Here is a 15,900-nt window from a genome sequence, read left to right as displayed (position 1 = left end):
GATGAGCAGATAGGTTCTATTATATTAAAGAAAAACCTTCTGATTTATTCATTATTTTATAGAAAATATTTAAGTGAAGTAGTAGTTCTTACTGTTGTTTCCTCTTCGCTGGGAAATTTTTATCTCCCAGTTTGACATATTAAACTGGATTTGTCGTGCAAAACATGTCCTTCATTATGTTACTCCCTCTACTAGAGTGGCTACAAATGGATCTATCGCAGCTTACCGCAAACACAGACTTCAACGGACGCAGTGCATCTGTACATCCACTCAAATGCAGCGCAGTATGTATTGTTATGATTTATACTTTAGTATGTTCTGGTCTTGACCTAGTGGAGTAATTAATAATCGTTCAATATCTTCTACCACATTATTTTCCTTTGGTGAGATTTTCTGGCTTGAAAGTTTCTCGCATTTCAATTAAGTAAAAGTTTTAAAAGAGAATTCTTGTTGAACAGCAGAAGAATACGACTATTTGTTTAAAAACTTTTGCACAGGGAATCTCACTTTTGACAACAATACTTACTGCTATTAATCCCAGAGTATGGGAGGAAATTTCTGCTGATTAATCTCTTTTCTTTCATTTTTTGTTACTTCCCCTAAAATGGCAGTAGTAAAGCTTAAGATAGTGAGTTTTGAAGGGAAAAATGATTGTTTAAATGAATGTATTAGTATTATTAAGTATCTAATGCATACTTAAAATACTAATTTTAATTAGAGGAAGAAGAAAATTATTTATTACACAAATAAAAGATTTCAAATGAAATAATGTAATATTTATGAATAGGCCCTCGAAAATCTTTCTGACATTTTGCTGGTTCTATAAGCACTTTATTAAGGGACATAGTAGATCAAAAGCTTCTGAAAAGAAGATTTGAAAAAAAATTATTATTCTCATAAAATTAAATAAAATCTGAAATAAATAAATTATAAAGGTCTTTAACTTACAGACCATAAGCAGCGCGTGCATACAAATTATTTGCCCATAAAGACCATAAGTAGTGGAACAATGCTCAATAAAGCAACAAATCAGTCAGAAATAGTGCGATGGCTGTGAGTGAGGACTTGTAATTGGGAGACTCCAGTTCGAGTCCCGTGAATAGCTACTTTTTATTTGTTGAAAAAATATAAATAGTGAAGAATGGACTTCCGCCTCACGACAGCTAATCTGGATAAAAGTCCAAGAGAATCAATTCGTTGAATGAATGGGTACATATATAAGTGTTTCATCTGATATGACCAGCAACTGTTAAATAGGTATAAAGTGTACTTTTCTAACTACTTAAATCCTGATGTTGTACTTAGTCAAGACTTGTCACCCAAAATATGTGTATTAATAGGATATTTATGTCTTACATTATATTTTACCTTATAATATCTATTTCGTAAGCTATATTTTGTAAAATATAAGATTATCTAATTATCTTAAAATCCCCAACTCCACCTTGTAATGAATTAACAATATATATAATTAATTTTTTCACGGTAATTTTGCTAGTGTAATTTAATTATTATTATTTTCTTTTTACAGAATTATAGCGAAGGTTTTTACTATAAATACAGATATTTGAGTAACTTTTATTAAAATGGCATCTTGCTTTAAAATGAATACTCAAGCATTAGCTAGGAGGCAGTTCACCTATGAACTATGCAACATTTCACATTCATTTGCTTAGAATCGTAGAATTTTATGCATTTCCTGATCTTCCAATAAGTAACGTAGTAGTCTTTATAAAAATTATTATTTCTGGACAATTGATCCCAATTAGTATGTTTTAGTTAAGTTTCAAAATACCTACTTAATTTTATTCACCATGTTCCTTATTCTGCAATACAATCAACAAATAAACACAACTTTTATATTTGTTTGGTTTAAGCTGTGCATGCATTAGCAAAGTCCAAGTTCTATAACTAAATTTTAATTTAGTTTTTATTGGTTTAATCTAGTCTAAGCCTTGGATTTTATTTAACAGTTACTAAAAGAATTCATTGTAACTTATGTCACATCTAATTTGGTAGTTGGAGCTAAACACTGCCCGGAAAAAGTAGGCTTTGCTTTACTTTAAACTAGTTCTATTATATATCGTTATTATTACTTTATTCCATAATTCATTTTTGTACATGTTGCTATTTCTAGAGCAATCTTCAAAATTTAATATAAGTAGATAATTAAATTTATTTTCAATTATTATAATAAATTTAAACCTTATTTAAATAAATTTTTATGCTGTTACAGGTTTCTATGTCCCCTGGTTGTTGTCAACAGCTTGGCTAGCCACAGGCAGATCCGGTGAAACTGAAAATGTTAGGGGTACAGGAGGCGGGCTACATGAAGTCTTTGCTTGGTCTCAGATTGATTTCACATTCCAGTCAGAAGCGATTAGACAGAAAGCACTCCGATCAGGAGATTTCATCCCAGAAAGTAATCTTCCACTGGGTTTAGAGCTTTATAAAGGTGAGTTGATTAATTATTGTTAATATTTTTAAATCTTAGGAGTCATAAGCAAAGTTGTGTTAGATATGGGGATTTGATTATTTACGAAAATAATGCTTTACTGAGTAAAAAATGATTATGATCTGTTCAGAAATCTTCTCTATGGACTATAGATCTGCACATTCTATCACCGCGCTGAAGCGAAACTCAAAAGGATTATGTAAAGAGAAAACTGTAAAGGAACGCTGCTTTGTCACGAATACGGGACCTCGCGAGGTCTTAAAATATCTAATTCTCTACACCAAACTGATTTATTAAACTTTGATGATCTTTGATGTGTGCTACGACAGATAAAATAAACTATATTGTCCATCACTGTGGACATTTTCCAAATTTATATTCAACAAAACTTAATGAAGAAGCTCATCCCATTATTATATTAATATCCGTATCGGCAACAAGAATCGTACACTCCGGAACTGATGGCAGTCATAAAAGATGGAGACTAAAATGGGGGCTGAGAAATCAGTTAGCCGCACATCTTTAAATGTAAAATATCTTCGTGGATTCTAACTGCAAACTCAGCTACAAAATTTAAAACTTGAATAAATTTTATTATGTTTTGACGAAAAGATTGATTTTGATTGATGATTACTGTAAAGATGCCTTTGTTTAGTAGATACTATTTCATGGCAAAAGCAAATATTTAGTAGCTGAAAAGAATTTGTAATTCTGCATTCTAGATGTTTTTTCCTAAGCGTATTAATTTATAATCTAAACAACACACATTTGGCCAGATATTTCTTTCTACTTTAATTATTTTGCAGAAAGCGTCGCCTGTCTAAATGATAACTACAGAGTCCTTTTTCCTAAAAATTTAGGATTCGGACAATAGTAAGATGAAAGCTGCTTTAAAATTACTCGGTAATTGATTCAAATTTTAAAATTCAATGTCTAATATTTCTTTTGGAAAGTAAAAGAAATTATTTTATTTAACAATTTCATTTTAGATAATTAATTAATTATCTTTAACGTATAAAGTACAACCCCGTAATTTCCTATTTATTATGATTATGCTTTACTCTTACGGGACATTCAGAGCAGATTGGAAAAGCAGGACCAACCCTATAAATAGTAATAAGTATTTTATGTTACCTTTCATGTCATGAAAATACTCCTCTTTCTTTAATGTTACAGGTCGAGTGTTCATAACACTTCCTAAATGGAAGAAAGGAGTACCGGCCACGCTTACTTGGGTACCGCTAGCAGAAAGAACGCGTTCGCCCTTATTGAGGCCGTACCCTTCTTGGGCATGGCACGTTCCTGGGAATTGCCACGGCTTAACTTCTGTATTCAGAATTGCAGTTGATGAATGTGGTCGCTTATGGGTAGTTGATTCTGGTTCAGTGAATATTGTTTCCGGTGTTAAACATGTATGCACTCCACAAATATTAGTTTTTGATCTGGAAACAGACAGACTAATATGGAGATATTATATACCGAAAGAGCAACTACCAGAAGGAACGTTGTTAACCAACATAGCTGTGGACGTGATCACATGTGAGAGAACATTTGCCTATGTGAGTGATGTCTTTAGATATGGTGTCATAGTTTATGATTTGAAACAAGACAAATCTTGGAGAGTAGAACACCAGTACTTCTTCCCTGATCCTCTAAAAGGGAAGTTTGATATTGATGGCCTTACTTTCAGGTGAGCGTCAATTAACCTACAATATACACATTCTGTTTAGCTTTATTTTTAGTATTGCTGTGTCGTCATTCTGTTTTGGTAATTATTGATGAACTAACAGTCTTAATGGAAGCGTTTCAAAGAAATTAAATTACCTGATCCTTTGACTTTTAACAATCAATAATGATTAACTATTTAATTGCAGATGGAATGACGGCGTATTTGGATTAGCATTATCCCCAGTGGAACGAGGAACTCGATACTTATACTTCCATCCGCTCTCCAGCCAAAGGGAATTTGTTGTTGAAACTAAAGTGTTGCACAATGAGACCACTGCTAAAAGTGAAGCCGATATGTTTAAAATTGTGGGTGAACCACGAATGAGAGAAAAAGGTCAAGCCAGTGGCTCGGCAATGGATAGAAATGGGGTACTATTTTATAATTTAATATCTAAAGCAGCTGTTGGATGTTGGAACAGTCACATTGGTGAGCACTCCCCAAGAACCCATGGAATCATAGATCAAAATAATATAACACTTTCTTTTCCTAATGATTTGAAAGTGGACCATGAACTTAACCAAGGCTTGTGGGTGCTCAGTAATCGTTTGCATAAATATCTCTATAGCAAATTAGATCCAAATGACATTAATTTTCGAGTACTTTCAACTAGTGTTAAAGATGCAGTGAGAGGAACGCCATGTGAGACTGGATATGTATTACCACCTAAAAAACCTAATCAGTGTCAATTAGTTTATTGATTCCAATAATTTTACCTAAATAAAGGAGCTTTATATTTGTCTGTCTGAAATTACTTTGTGTACAAATCAGTAGTCACTGGTTGCTAAGAAGTGAATGCAAAAATTGGAATCTATTTTTAAAAAAGTATTTTTTTGATTTAAGAACTAAGAAAATCAACCACTTTTTCCATTAAAATCGAAATGTTGTTTCAAAGCATTGTACAAAATTATAAGTACATAATTTTAGCAGGCAAAATAATCCTAGTCTTAAAAAAAAGTTAAATAATGGCCAATACAATACAAAATTGCGAATTCCTAATAACTAAATTTCTTAGGCCTTATTTAGTTATTATAATTATTTTACAAGTCGTCCAATATTAAACACTTGTTCAAAGTGAAACTATTTTTAAGTGTTAGCTTTATGTTGGAAATATTCAAGTAGGATGTGTCATTATTGCCAGAAGAGCAAGATGTAGATGTTCCTAGAGAACTGAACTTAATTTAGATTTTATTAGTACTATTTCAAGGGCATGTACCGATTTGTGAGGAAACTATTATGTATATATTGGAAATCGTACTCTTTCATTCAATACCTAAAAATAAAGGTAATCTAATGTAAAACATGTAACATCAAGTAAATTATAATTATCCCTTTTTAAAATGGATTTGTATCTGATCATTTTTATTCATTTTATAGAAATATTTACCAAAATTAATATTTCCTGAGATATGGTGAGGAATATGTTTACTTAAAATTTCTTTCCTTTCCTATATTGGTTCTTCGTGTCCTCTTTTGCAGCGTATCTCGACTGACTTCTAGGTACATTCTTCCCTTCTATTTTGGATCCTTCTTTCCACATTTTATTTAATTTTTTAGCTGTACAAGACTTTAGTTACTTTCATCTTACCCATCCAAATCAAAAGTTCAAACCACTTAAATTGCTTTACTTTGATAGCATGAGGGAGTTTCCTCCCAATAATCTAGTAATTTTCCATTGTGCTTTAATTTTTTACTTTCTTTGATCTTCAGAAATCCTTTCCGTATCCCTTTCCATAAAAAAATTCATGCCCTGAAAAGTTCATGCTATTCGATAATGAAACTAAGAAAACTTTGTCCCTTCAGCTTAATATCCCTTAGATGTATGTATATTTAATGTAATTATAAATAGATAAAAAATAAGTTACCATTGCCGGCAGAAATATTAACACACTTTCCAGCAATTTCTTTGCAAGGTTTTTTCAGTTAACACTGATTTTTTTTTTAAGAAGAGAAATAATTGAAAAATTAATTCTTTGATTTAATAGTTAAATTTTTGACTCATCTCCTAAAGTTTGAAAACTATGTAACAGGTGTTTCTTCTTTGTCTATTATACGCTGGAATTTGCAAGGTTCTCAGTCCTTTTAGATACAATTTACCATTTAAAATAAATAAAAGATTGGATAGAACCAAGTTTCAAAATCATCAACATCGAATGGAAATTTGCCAGAAAACAGTTCTTGATTATAGAAGGACATTTCTCAATTATTATTACAATAAAATGTGTAAATTTAAAACCTAAATCCAATCACTTTAAGTTACACAAACTTTTTATTATTATTAGGGCAAGAAACATATTTTCGTTACTTTTTGGATGGTTTTAATTCTTTTTTAATTTAATTCATTTAAGTTTGGAATTCACTGAGTTAATTGAATTAAAAGTAATATGGAGTATATGTGCAACTCCTATACCTTTTGAGCACTCCTAGATCTGCTGACTCAATGGACATGCAACGATGACATTCCTGGTTATGTTCCTGAATTCATTGTCCTAGTTATTCCTCGGCCACCACCTTTTCAATCTCCCACAGTATGTGTGGCAATGAAGGAGTGCTTATGTTTAAGATGAGAGAATTGTGGTGTTAGGCTTGTATGCGTTTGGAGATTTATATATTTGGTTTTGGTTGCGTTGTGTCATCAGAATGGTATGTTTAAATCAGTGTTATGCCAGGAGAAATTTGAGATATAGAACGGTGCTTCATCAACTTATCGCAATCATTTTGAATGAAATTTTTGTATTCTTTTTTTTATTCTTAAATTTACTATTTTAAGAATAATTAAAAATAAGAATTTTAAGCTGGACATCTCAAGGAGGAACATCCTAAACTTTTATTAGCCTTGTTAAGATGTTAGTGCTTTAATAAAATTTAAAAAACAAAAAAAGGTCCTAATGAAAAAAAAATTAAATTTTGCATAAAAGTAAAATTAATGTCCCCAAACAAATTTTTACTTTAAAAAAACTTTAAAAAATAGTCAGCAGCTCAAAGAAAATGTTTTTCAGAATATCGTATAAGTATACAACTATTCTCTTCCTAGGAGCCTCTACAGCTCACTAGCCGGTGTTATCACTTTTTTTGTAATACTGTTCTAAGTCTAGCAACGCATGACCCAAGATTTTGAAGCTTCTATATAAAAAGTATAAAAGAGTATTTTTAAAGGTAATAGGTTTTCATAGTATTATGTTTTTACGTTAAGCTGTTAATTGCATTAAATATAACGTTTGGCCAATAATTTTGTTTTTAAACAGTATTTCTAAGCAAAGGATGAATGAAATGTTTTGTTTTAAGAATTATTTACTTTGGTTATGCTGTAATGAGCGAGGCATTTTTCCAATTATCCAATTATTTATTCAAAAAGCCTGGATTGTAAAAAATAAATTTACTTGAATTATTTACTGATATAATAGAGAGTGTCTTAACAGATAACTGTCACGTGATATTAGTTTTGTATCTCTTTTTAAAAGAAAATATATATATATAAAACATCCGTTAAAATGTTACTTTTATGAATAGTTTGTGTTCACAGATTGTACATTTCTTATTATTCAATGGCCATAAAGTTGTAGATTAGCTGCAATATATTATTTACACATAAAATAAGGATTATTTTGTACATATTAAAAGTGCTTGGAAAGAATAGTGTTTATTTCTTTAAATTTAAAATAATTACTTATAATCCCTTTCAGAATAATTATAATGAATAAAGTGTTTATTTTATTTGTGTTTCTAATAACAAATAATTTATGTTATTTAAAGGTGTCAGTTATTTGTGACAGTAATTTTATTTTTCAATCTTTTTTTGAGTTTCTTCTTTGACATTCCACATGACTTTCTTGCTTGGCTTATGGTTGACAGCACTTTTTCTTTCATAAAACGCTCGAACTATTTTTCTTTGATCAGTTTCTTCATGTACTCTGCTTCCATAAAGAGCGTCACTCAGATTTTCAACTTTTCTGAAAGTAAGCAGTAGCTTAGCTTTAGTTTCCAAGAAGTAAGAAAAAAAACCTTTTAAATGCAAATTTAACCATGCAATGGTTTGAACCATTGCAATGGTTCTGATAAATAAAACCAATCATTTTAATATTAATAAAAATTATTAAACTTAAAGTTTAATTTATCTTGGAAGTTATAATACTTTTTTAATAATAATTAAATTATCTTCAATAATAGAACATTTTTATCGTGAATTAGCAGATAGCATTAAAGACCTATTTCTTTTCAGTTAGTTGTATTAAAATATAAAAAAACATTTGTGCCTGAATTCAAGCATTGCTTTTTATCTACACTTAGGACTATTGAAACAACAGCCATTTCTAGGTAACCCTAATATATTTGTAGTAATTTAAATTTCCTCTCATTTTGAAAATATTTTAAGAAAAAATAATGGTCTTTGTGAGTTATGGTGTTATTGAAAGAGGGATGGATACGTTTTGGGTCCTTTGACATAAACGAATGAGAACTTATTTAGCTATTTAAGTCTAACTATCCTGAAACTTTCTATAATATGTAAGCTTTCCGGCAAAAAGGAAATATTTTTTTGAACTAATTGAATTCCGATCTAAGGTGCAACAAGCCACGGTTTTATAAAGTGCACAGTCAACTTGAATTTCAAATTCTCCATTCCAAAATAATCGCTAGGATCAAGCTTTTTTTTTTTTTTTATTAATGTGAATAGAAATTATCAGATTAGGTTGAATGATATCATCAAAATGTTTTAAGATTTTGGACGTATTCCAAAGAATTGTGGCTTAAAACGTCAAATTAGTTAATCCGATAGCTAAGAAATATTCTAACATAACTCAGATAATAAATGTATTTTCTCACATGGAGCTATTCCCACTTTAGCTGAATTTTTTTGAAACAGATTGTTTGGCTGTTACCCATAATATTTATCTAAAGCACCTGTGTGAAGAATTAAATATGGGGGCCATACATTAACTTTTATTCGGTAGAAATTAATAAATGAATTTTATCTTTTAAGAAAGCAAATGACACCATTAAAAACGTGATAATATAAGCTCTCTTGTTAGAATTAGGAATTTTGGTGTGTCCGCATGTTTCAGAAACAAAAACTATTTAAACTTTAATATTATCTAAAAAAAAAAAAATACAATCTGATAATCAGACGGATTTCAAATAATTGTTCTAACTTAATATGATCTTATTTAACTTCTTTCATACTGACATTGATTTATCAATAAACTGACCGCAACCTGCTCCTGAACTGGTTCCTGGTTTAATATACTGCATACTTTTTAAGTAATTGTTGTTATTCATTTTAGGTTTCTTCCCTAAATAATAAACGTTTATTAAACCTATGAAATTCATTTTTTTTTATTCTTTTTTTTTTTAAGCAAATGTCAGCGATAACTTAGGGAAGGAATTAAATTAATGAACCGGACCCAGGGCTCGCATCTACCAATTCTCGGAATCTACCAATCTATTCTTAGATTTTCTTTTGCAAACAGCCTCACTGGTGATAGACGGATTTGTCTGAAACATAAAAGCTGTATAACAGCGACACTGCTGTGAGTGAGTGGGCCCGGCGCTAATGTCATTAAAATTTTATACTCTTCTTAATCCATTAATTATAAATCACTTGAAAAATTATTATAAAGAGCTATTATAAATGAATATTTGGGTAGTTGCCTGAAATTGTAGTATTAGATTCTCCTTTAGAATTTGTAATACTTTTATCATTTAAATTAACTTTATCTTCTTGAATTATATTGTCAGTTTTCTCAAGAAATTTTCTCATATTTTGTTGAAGTTTAACGATCTCATCAATTGACATTGACACAAACATTTCTGCTGCTTTTCTATCATCAATTGACTTTTGATTTCTAAAACAATAAACAGGTAAACTTAATTACTTTTTTATAACTACAATAAATTGAAATAGAAGTAAAAAGGTTTTTACTTTCTGAGTTGAAATAGTTGGCGTCAGCTAAGAGTCAATTTTATTTTAAAAGTATGATTAATTATTATTAACTAATTATGATTAGTTTGAAGTTTCAATCACCTATATGTCTATCTTCAGAAACTGTGGAACAGAGAGCTAGGGTTTAAACAAATGCTCGCTATTTCCTAAAAGTCACCAAGAAATGAAAAAACAAAAAACCTATACGTTTTATTTTAAAAGGAAATTTCTTGGTAGCAACCAACTATTTCAACTCTATTGTTACGATTATTAAACATCCAATGAATTCATCGGTTGTACTTTTGTTTTAAATGAAAATAATAATGTACTTAATAACATATTCAATCACAGAACCAAAAAACCTTCAATTAAAGCTATTATATTTTTGCTGAGCATTTAAACAATAAATGAATAATATAATAAAATAATAAGGGTAAAAATTACACTTACTCAATTCCAAACGCTTTTTTGACGAACCACTGTACAGTAACTTTAGCTAAGAGAGAATTAATAGAACTTGAGTCGACTTCTTCATTAAGTGATGAATCTTTTATTTTTGCCAAAAATGATCTGCTCAGCGATATAGAATAAGAATTAAAGCTATCTTCTATGTCAGGCTCTTCTTTTTTTGACTAAATTGCAATTTGGTATTATTTATTACTTTCTAAACAAAAATTGCATAATTACATTGGTTATATAATCTATCCATATAATATGCAGTGACTTCCTAGCGTTATGAGTTTACAGAAAGAACGAAGGGATCTTTAAAAGACAGGAGACGTGTATATGGATATAAGAAGATATGTTAGAGCTGTGATATATGGCTGTCAGATACGCAGAACCTAAGCAGTACTTGGCCACAAACAAACTATTTCAGTCGTTATTATGTTTTCGTTAACAGTCAGACGATACGGCTACTCTTCTAATAAACATCCATTTAATTCAGATAATACTTAAATAACAGAACATTCAATTTCAATCAGTAATTTTTTCTCCCCCGCAAAAATATGTTAAAACAGACTACGGCCTAAAATTCAAATATTGCAATTGCAGAATTAAGATTTAAAATTTGCCTGGACCATCATTTCTACATAATTCTTTGCATACTAATTCAGGTTTTCTTGAATTAGAATTAAACCAGAATTGTTATTCTGGTTTGATAATGGTGCCTATTTAAATACATATATACAGTATATAAATTTAAAGTATAATATATATTTAAATTTATACAGTGGAGGTTTCGGTTCGAGTTCAAGATGCCCAGATTTTCTCTGCCTAGAACTTCAACCTATAGATGGGGCTTGGAATTAGAGAGTCATTGGCGCTCGGATATTGATACGTTTTAAATTACAAAATAATAATAACAGTACTAACATTAGAACTGGGAAGGGAATAGCTCAGAGGCTTACTGGATTCCCAAGCAGAGATCTTAGGTTCAAGCCAGCTCTTGGAATTCTCTTCCTAAGAGCTTTCTTTTTCGGCTCATGACCGCACTCAACAGAGCAATGAAAAAGATTCCGTGCGCCAGTGACCTCAGATGTTGACACGCTTTAAATTAAAAAATATATAAATAAACATATCATAATGTACCAGATCATTTCTAGCGTTCATTTTAAATTGAGTATTATCCGTATTCGATGAAGCATGACGTTGTTTTCCTCTCAGTGCGTGATAGAAATCATTTACATTCACCCACATATAAATTGAGCAAGCTGTAGAGAACAAATTTATATGCTGTGTTTAGTAGTTTGGTACTTTGAATCCGGCAAAGCTATAATTTTAATTTTTCGTTGAAATATACAATAAATCTAAACTGAAGTTCAGTTTAAAAGTTCAAAATTTTTTTTGAGATCACAAAATTTTTGGACATCACATGAAAAAATGCCGAGTAACAACATTACTCTTAAGAAATACTGATCTCAAAGCAATTTTCGTCAAAACGTTTTGTTCCATAAACATTAGAAATATGATTTGTTTAATTTTTTGTTCACATGTTATTTTCATAGTTTTACAAAAATGGAGCTTTTTTGATGATTAGAAAAGATAATGATATACTTCGGTAATGAAGTCACACTGAACTTATTACAAACAATCAGGATAATGGGGCACAAAAATTGTTCTGACAGTCCGCTGCTCTGTTCTATGTGTCAAATGATATACCTAAATTAATGAGACTAATTTCTAAAATTTTTATTCGATTCGTCGTGTTGCCTCAAAGTTTTGATCAAGAACTCAGTGAACATTTAACAATTTTAATCTTTATCCTTTAGTCCCTCTAGGGAATGTTAATTCCAATTAATTAAAAAGTTAGAAATATTTTATTTTCACCTGAGTAGTTCCGATCCAATTGGGCAACATTAAAATTAATATCATTTTTAATAAACAGTTATTTCATAGAACAGAAGTACCTTCACAATTAGTGAAATTAAATCATTTAATCATAATAAAGTAATTTTTTCTAGAAATATTTGCGATGAAAGCTGTAGTAGTTGTACGATACACAAATAATTCATTTAAAGAATAAAAAGATAAATACCCAATTCAACCGCTTTGACTACTGCAAATTCAAAACAAACCGGTCTAATTTCTGGGTACGTAGCACAGAGAACACAACCAGTGCAAGTAGCAACCACATTTATAAGGATAGATCTGAATGCATCAATCACCATCCAAACCACGAGCATTATCCTTAGTTTCTCCTGTAATATGATTATTAATTACATAATTCAAGAAAACATGCTTAATGTTTAATGACATTAATTAAAAAAGAATTTGGAAAATGGCACACACATATTTCTCTTTTTGTTCTATGTGGTAAATTAATTTAACTGAGTATAATCATAAAAACAATGTGTTAATATATTTTGAGGAAAGTTACCCCATAATAGATGATTACTAAAAAATGAAGCTGACTATTTAGGAAATTGTTGCACGTAAGAAATATTAAGTATGTTACTTATTGAGATTCACAAGTAAATTTAGACCTACATCATAAGGAGAAATATGATTTAATTCTACACAGGATGGCTAATTTTTCTTTTCTTTAATTAAATTATATAATTTATCAAATTCAATAAAATACTAAAGTACTCTTTCAGTTTATTAAAATTTTAGAATATTTTAGCATAAAATTCATGAAAATATTCAGTAGTGTGATTGATTCCAAAGCCTACTAACCTTCCCTCATCCTACAGACCGATCAGTTTAGTGCCGACTCTAGCAAAAGTTCTCGAAAAACTGTTACTCAAGGGTATTAATTTTATTGGAGTTTTGTTTTACTCCAGTACACCAATATGGCATCAGAGTCATCGTAGCACTGTACAACAATGCCACTGGGTTGGGTTGTTGATGGATGCTATTGTTTCATCACTGGAGAGAAAACACTCTTGAACGATTCCCTTTTTAGAATAAATCCAGGCCTTCGGTTGTGTTTGGTATCCCTGGATTACTTTCAAAATAAAAAAAAAGAGTCTTCCTCATTCTGAAATCATACTTTTCAGAATGGTTCTCTTAAGTAAGTACTGGAAATTCCTAACTTTTCTTTCTCATATCAGGGGAACGGGAATGCAACTGAGAAATATACTTGGCTCTGTCCTCTACACTGCATCACATCAGACTTCCTGCAACACTGTTGTGTACCAGTGCAAATGACATAGCCACTCAAGCTCCAAGTACACAACCTTCACATAAGTTAAAAGAATACTTACATAAAATAGAATCTTGGGCTAACAAGTGGTGAATTCAATTTAATATTTTTACTGTAATCAGCGAAGACAAGAAAAAATGAATGAATACCAACATGTCATATATAATCTTTTTGGTCTGTTAATAGAAAAACGCCACCTTGGAACCCTTCTGTAAGTCTTTCCGGACGAGAAATGAAGAAGTGCCAAGCGGCTTTACATATTACACTCTAAATTGCTTATAGACCTTAAATGATTGACTCCGCAAACCTAGGTAGACTTATGGAATAGAGCTGCTAAGTTCAGTCAAACCTACAAAAATAAGAATTCCAACCAAAGCTTCTGCGACAAATAGTTGATACTCTTCTCTTGTTACCAACGTTTTACAATGGCTCAACATCCCATGTTATAAAAACTTCCAAGACAAAATACATATCTCAAATTCCATACTGCACTCTTCTTGCTTTGATCCTCTTGTACAGTGTCTCGCCTCCACTGTCATTTCTGACAATCCACTACCTAACATTTCATTGCGGACTGATAACATCATCGATATCCTGAATAGTGTGCTATTACTGGATAGGTTCTCCCTAATAAAGAAATAAAATTTTCCAATAAAATAAATAATAATTTTTGTTGCCTGATGGCAAGTTTTTCGATGCACCTTAAACAATAATACCTAACACGGTACATAACAGTGACGCTAGAATGCGTTCTAATGAAGAAAAGTTTGCAATGCTCTAATAACAAGAGTTGCTAGAGCTAAATTATATTTTTTTTATATTACCCTCACGTGAGTGAATAACTCTTAATTTAATTATATCTCTTCGTATCATTTATAAGTCCCATATAAAATTTGTGTTTTGAGTAATTAAATAAGAGAGGATATTTTAGAAAAATGTAGAAAATATTTAGCAAAGTAAATTGTTTCACCTCGATAATTAAAGGCAAAGTTCTACTAAAAAGACCTCCAGAAGAAGTCACAGACTAATCTTTTACTTTGACCAAATCTAACACTAAATTAACGTCAACATTCCTTAAGCTTGTATTTGTAAAATTTATAACTTTTTGTCTAGAAGAATGTAAGCTTTCCAGAAGGTTCGAGTAATCGCTTTGGAAATGTTAACAAATATAATGAAACTTTTTCTACTAAAGATTAAGACGAAACTTATTGTACCACATGATGTAGTTTAATATGTGTTCATATTAGAGAAAGTTCAACCAAAATAGGGTAGGATATGGATTGTACACACAACTGGATAGCGCTTTCAATTTTCGAATAGAAAGTGTTGTATTGAAAAGGTCAAGAAGAATGAAGAATAGTAAAAGTCCCCTTCAAAACAGCTGAACACGAATAAATTTTGTGGTCACTCACAATAAAACCAAGATCAATTTCAGAAATATTGCCTCGACAGAATGATGAAAACTACAGCTTTATTCAAAGTAGGGTGGTATGTTAGGACATTACAAACCTTTGAATGCTTACCTTACGAGGCAGAGTTATGGCCATCTCATTCACTTATTCCATACCATGTTCAGGAAATGGTTACTGTTTATTTTTAAAGTTTGCCAAAAGCCTTTTTATTGCCAAATGCAAAGTTAGAACAAGACTGCATCATTTTCATAACATAATATAAAATATCATATTACTCGTTCGAGAAATTAATATGCAGTGGACAGTAAAATTTTGAAAAACCTATTTAAAAACTTGAAAATTATAAAATGTCTCATTATAAAAATAAATTTCTGACACTGCTTCAAACACTGAAATATTTATTAAAGAAGTCAAGTTTGGTTTGAAGCTGGTTTGGTCTGATTACAGCATATCAAATTGAATTCTTGACGTCTAAGCCAGGAAATTAATTCTAAAATAAATTTTACATCTGATTCTACTGGTCTTATGATTAATTACCTATATATGGGGTTCTACTTACCGTTAGAATTGGATAAATAATTAGCAAGTAGGCCGCTAATGAAATATGTACAGTTGCACCTCTTGCAAAAATTATCCCGCTCATAACTAGAGAAAATATAAAAGAATCATAAACAAAAAAATCATTAAAGAATGTTCATATTAGATTATTTATAAAATAATCAACAAGACGTTTGTCCATTTAAT

At 30.5% G+C, this 15,900-nt stretch overlaps 2 protein-coding genes across 14 annotated transcripts in view; one reads left to right on the top strand and one right to left on the bottom strand.

Moving 5' to 3' along the window:
- The window catches only part of LOC141449132 (protein yellow-like), a 42,241-nt gene extending 35,179 nt beyond the window's left edge, over positions 1-7,062 (top strand). For 3 of the 4 annotated variants that reach the window (XM_074118243.1, XM_074118245.1, XM_074118244.1), the window contains exons 2-4: positions 2,237-2,455; positions 3,632-4,145; positions 4,330-7,062. In XM_074118243.1, coding sequence (XP_073974344.1) covers positions 2,237-2,455; positions 3,632-4,145; positions 4,330-4,882 — 1,286 coding nt within the window. In that variant the 3' untranslated portion in view covers positions 4,883-7,062. Of the gene's footprint in view, positions 1-176; positions 285-2,236; positions 2,456-3,631; positions 4,146-4,329 lie in introns of those variants that run through there. The other variant, XM_074118246.1, reaches the window with a different exon arrangement.
- Positions 7,063-7,805: 743 nt separating this feature from the next.
- LOC141449133 (uncharacterized) overlaps positions 7,806-15,900 on the bottom strand; it is a 21,072-nt gene continuing 12,977 nt past the window's right edge. For 7 of the 10 annotated variants that reach the window (XM_074118248.1, XM_074118251.1, XM_074118249.1 and 4 more), the window contains 7 exons: positions 15,716-15,801; positions 12,635-12,797; positions 11,689-11,810; positions 10,549-10,730; positions 9,828-10,021; positions 9,364-9,469; positions 7,806-8,131 (listed from right to left, as the gene is read on the bottom strand). In XM_074118248.1, coding sequence (XP_073974349.1) covers positions 7,960-8,131; positions 9,364-9,469; positions 9,828-10,021; positions 10,549-10,730; positions 11,689-11,810; positions 12,635-12,797; positions 15,716-15,801 — 1,025 coding nt within the window. In that variant the 3' untranslated portion in view covers positions 7,806-7,959. Of the gene's footprint in view, positions 8,132-9,363; positions 9,470-9,827; positions 10,022-10,548; positions 10,731-11,688; positions 11,811-12,634; positions 12,798-15,267; positions 15,392-15,715; positions 15,802-15,900 lie in introns of those variants that run through there. The other 3 variants (XM_074118255.1, XM_074118253.1, XM_074118256.1) reach the window with 3 other exon arrangements.

This window comes from Rhodnius prolixus, unplaced genomic scaffold (assembly GCF_049639745.1).
Source record: "Rhodnius prolixus isolate KJV_2025 unplaced genomic scaffold, Rpr scaffold_2, whole genome shotgun sequence".
In the NCBI taxonomy this organism is placed as follows: domain Eukaryota; kingdom Metazoa; phylum Arthropoda; class Insecta; order Hemiptera; family Reduviidae; genus Rhodnius; species Rhodnius prolixus.
The sequence above is the reverse complement of the archived record's forward strand: the minus strand, read 5'-3'. Positions and strand labels throughout refer to the sequence as shown.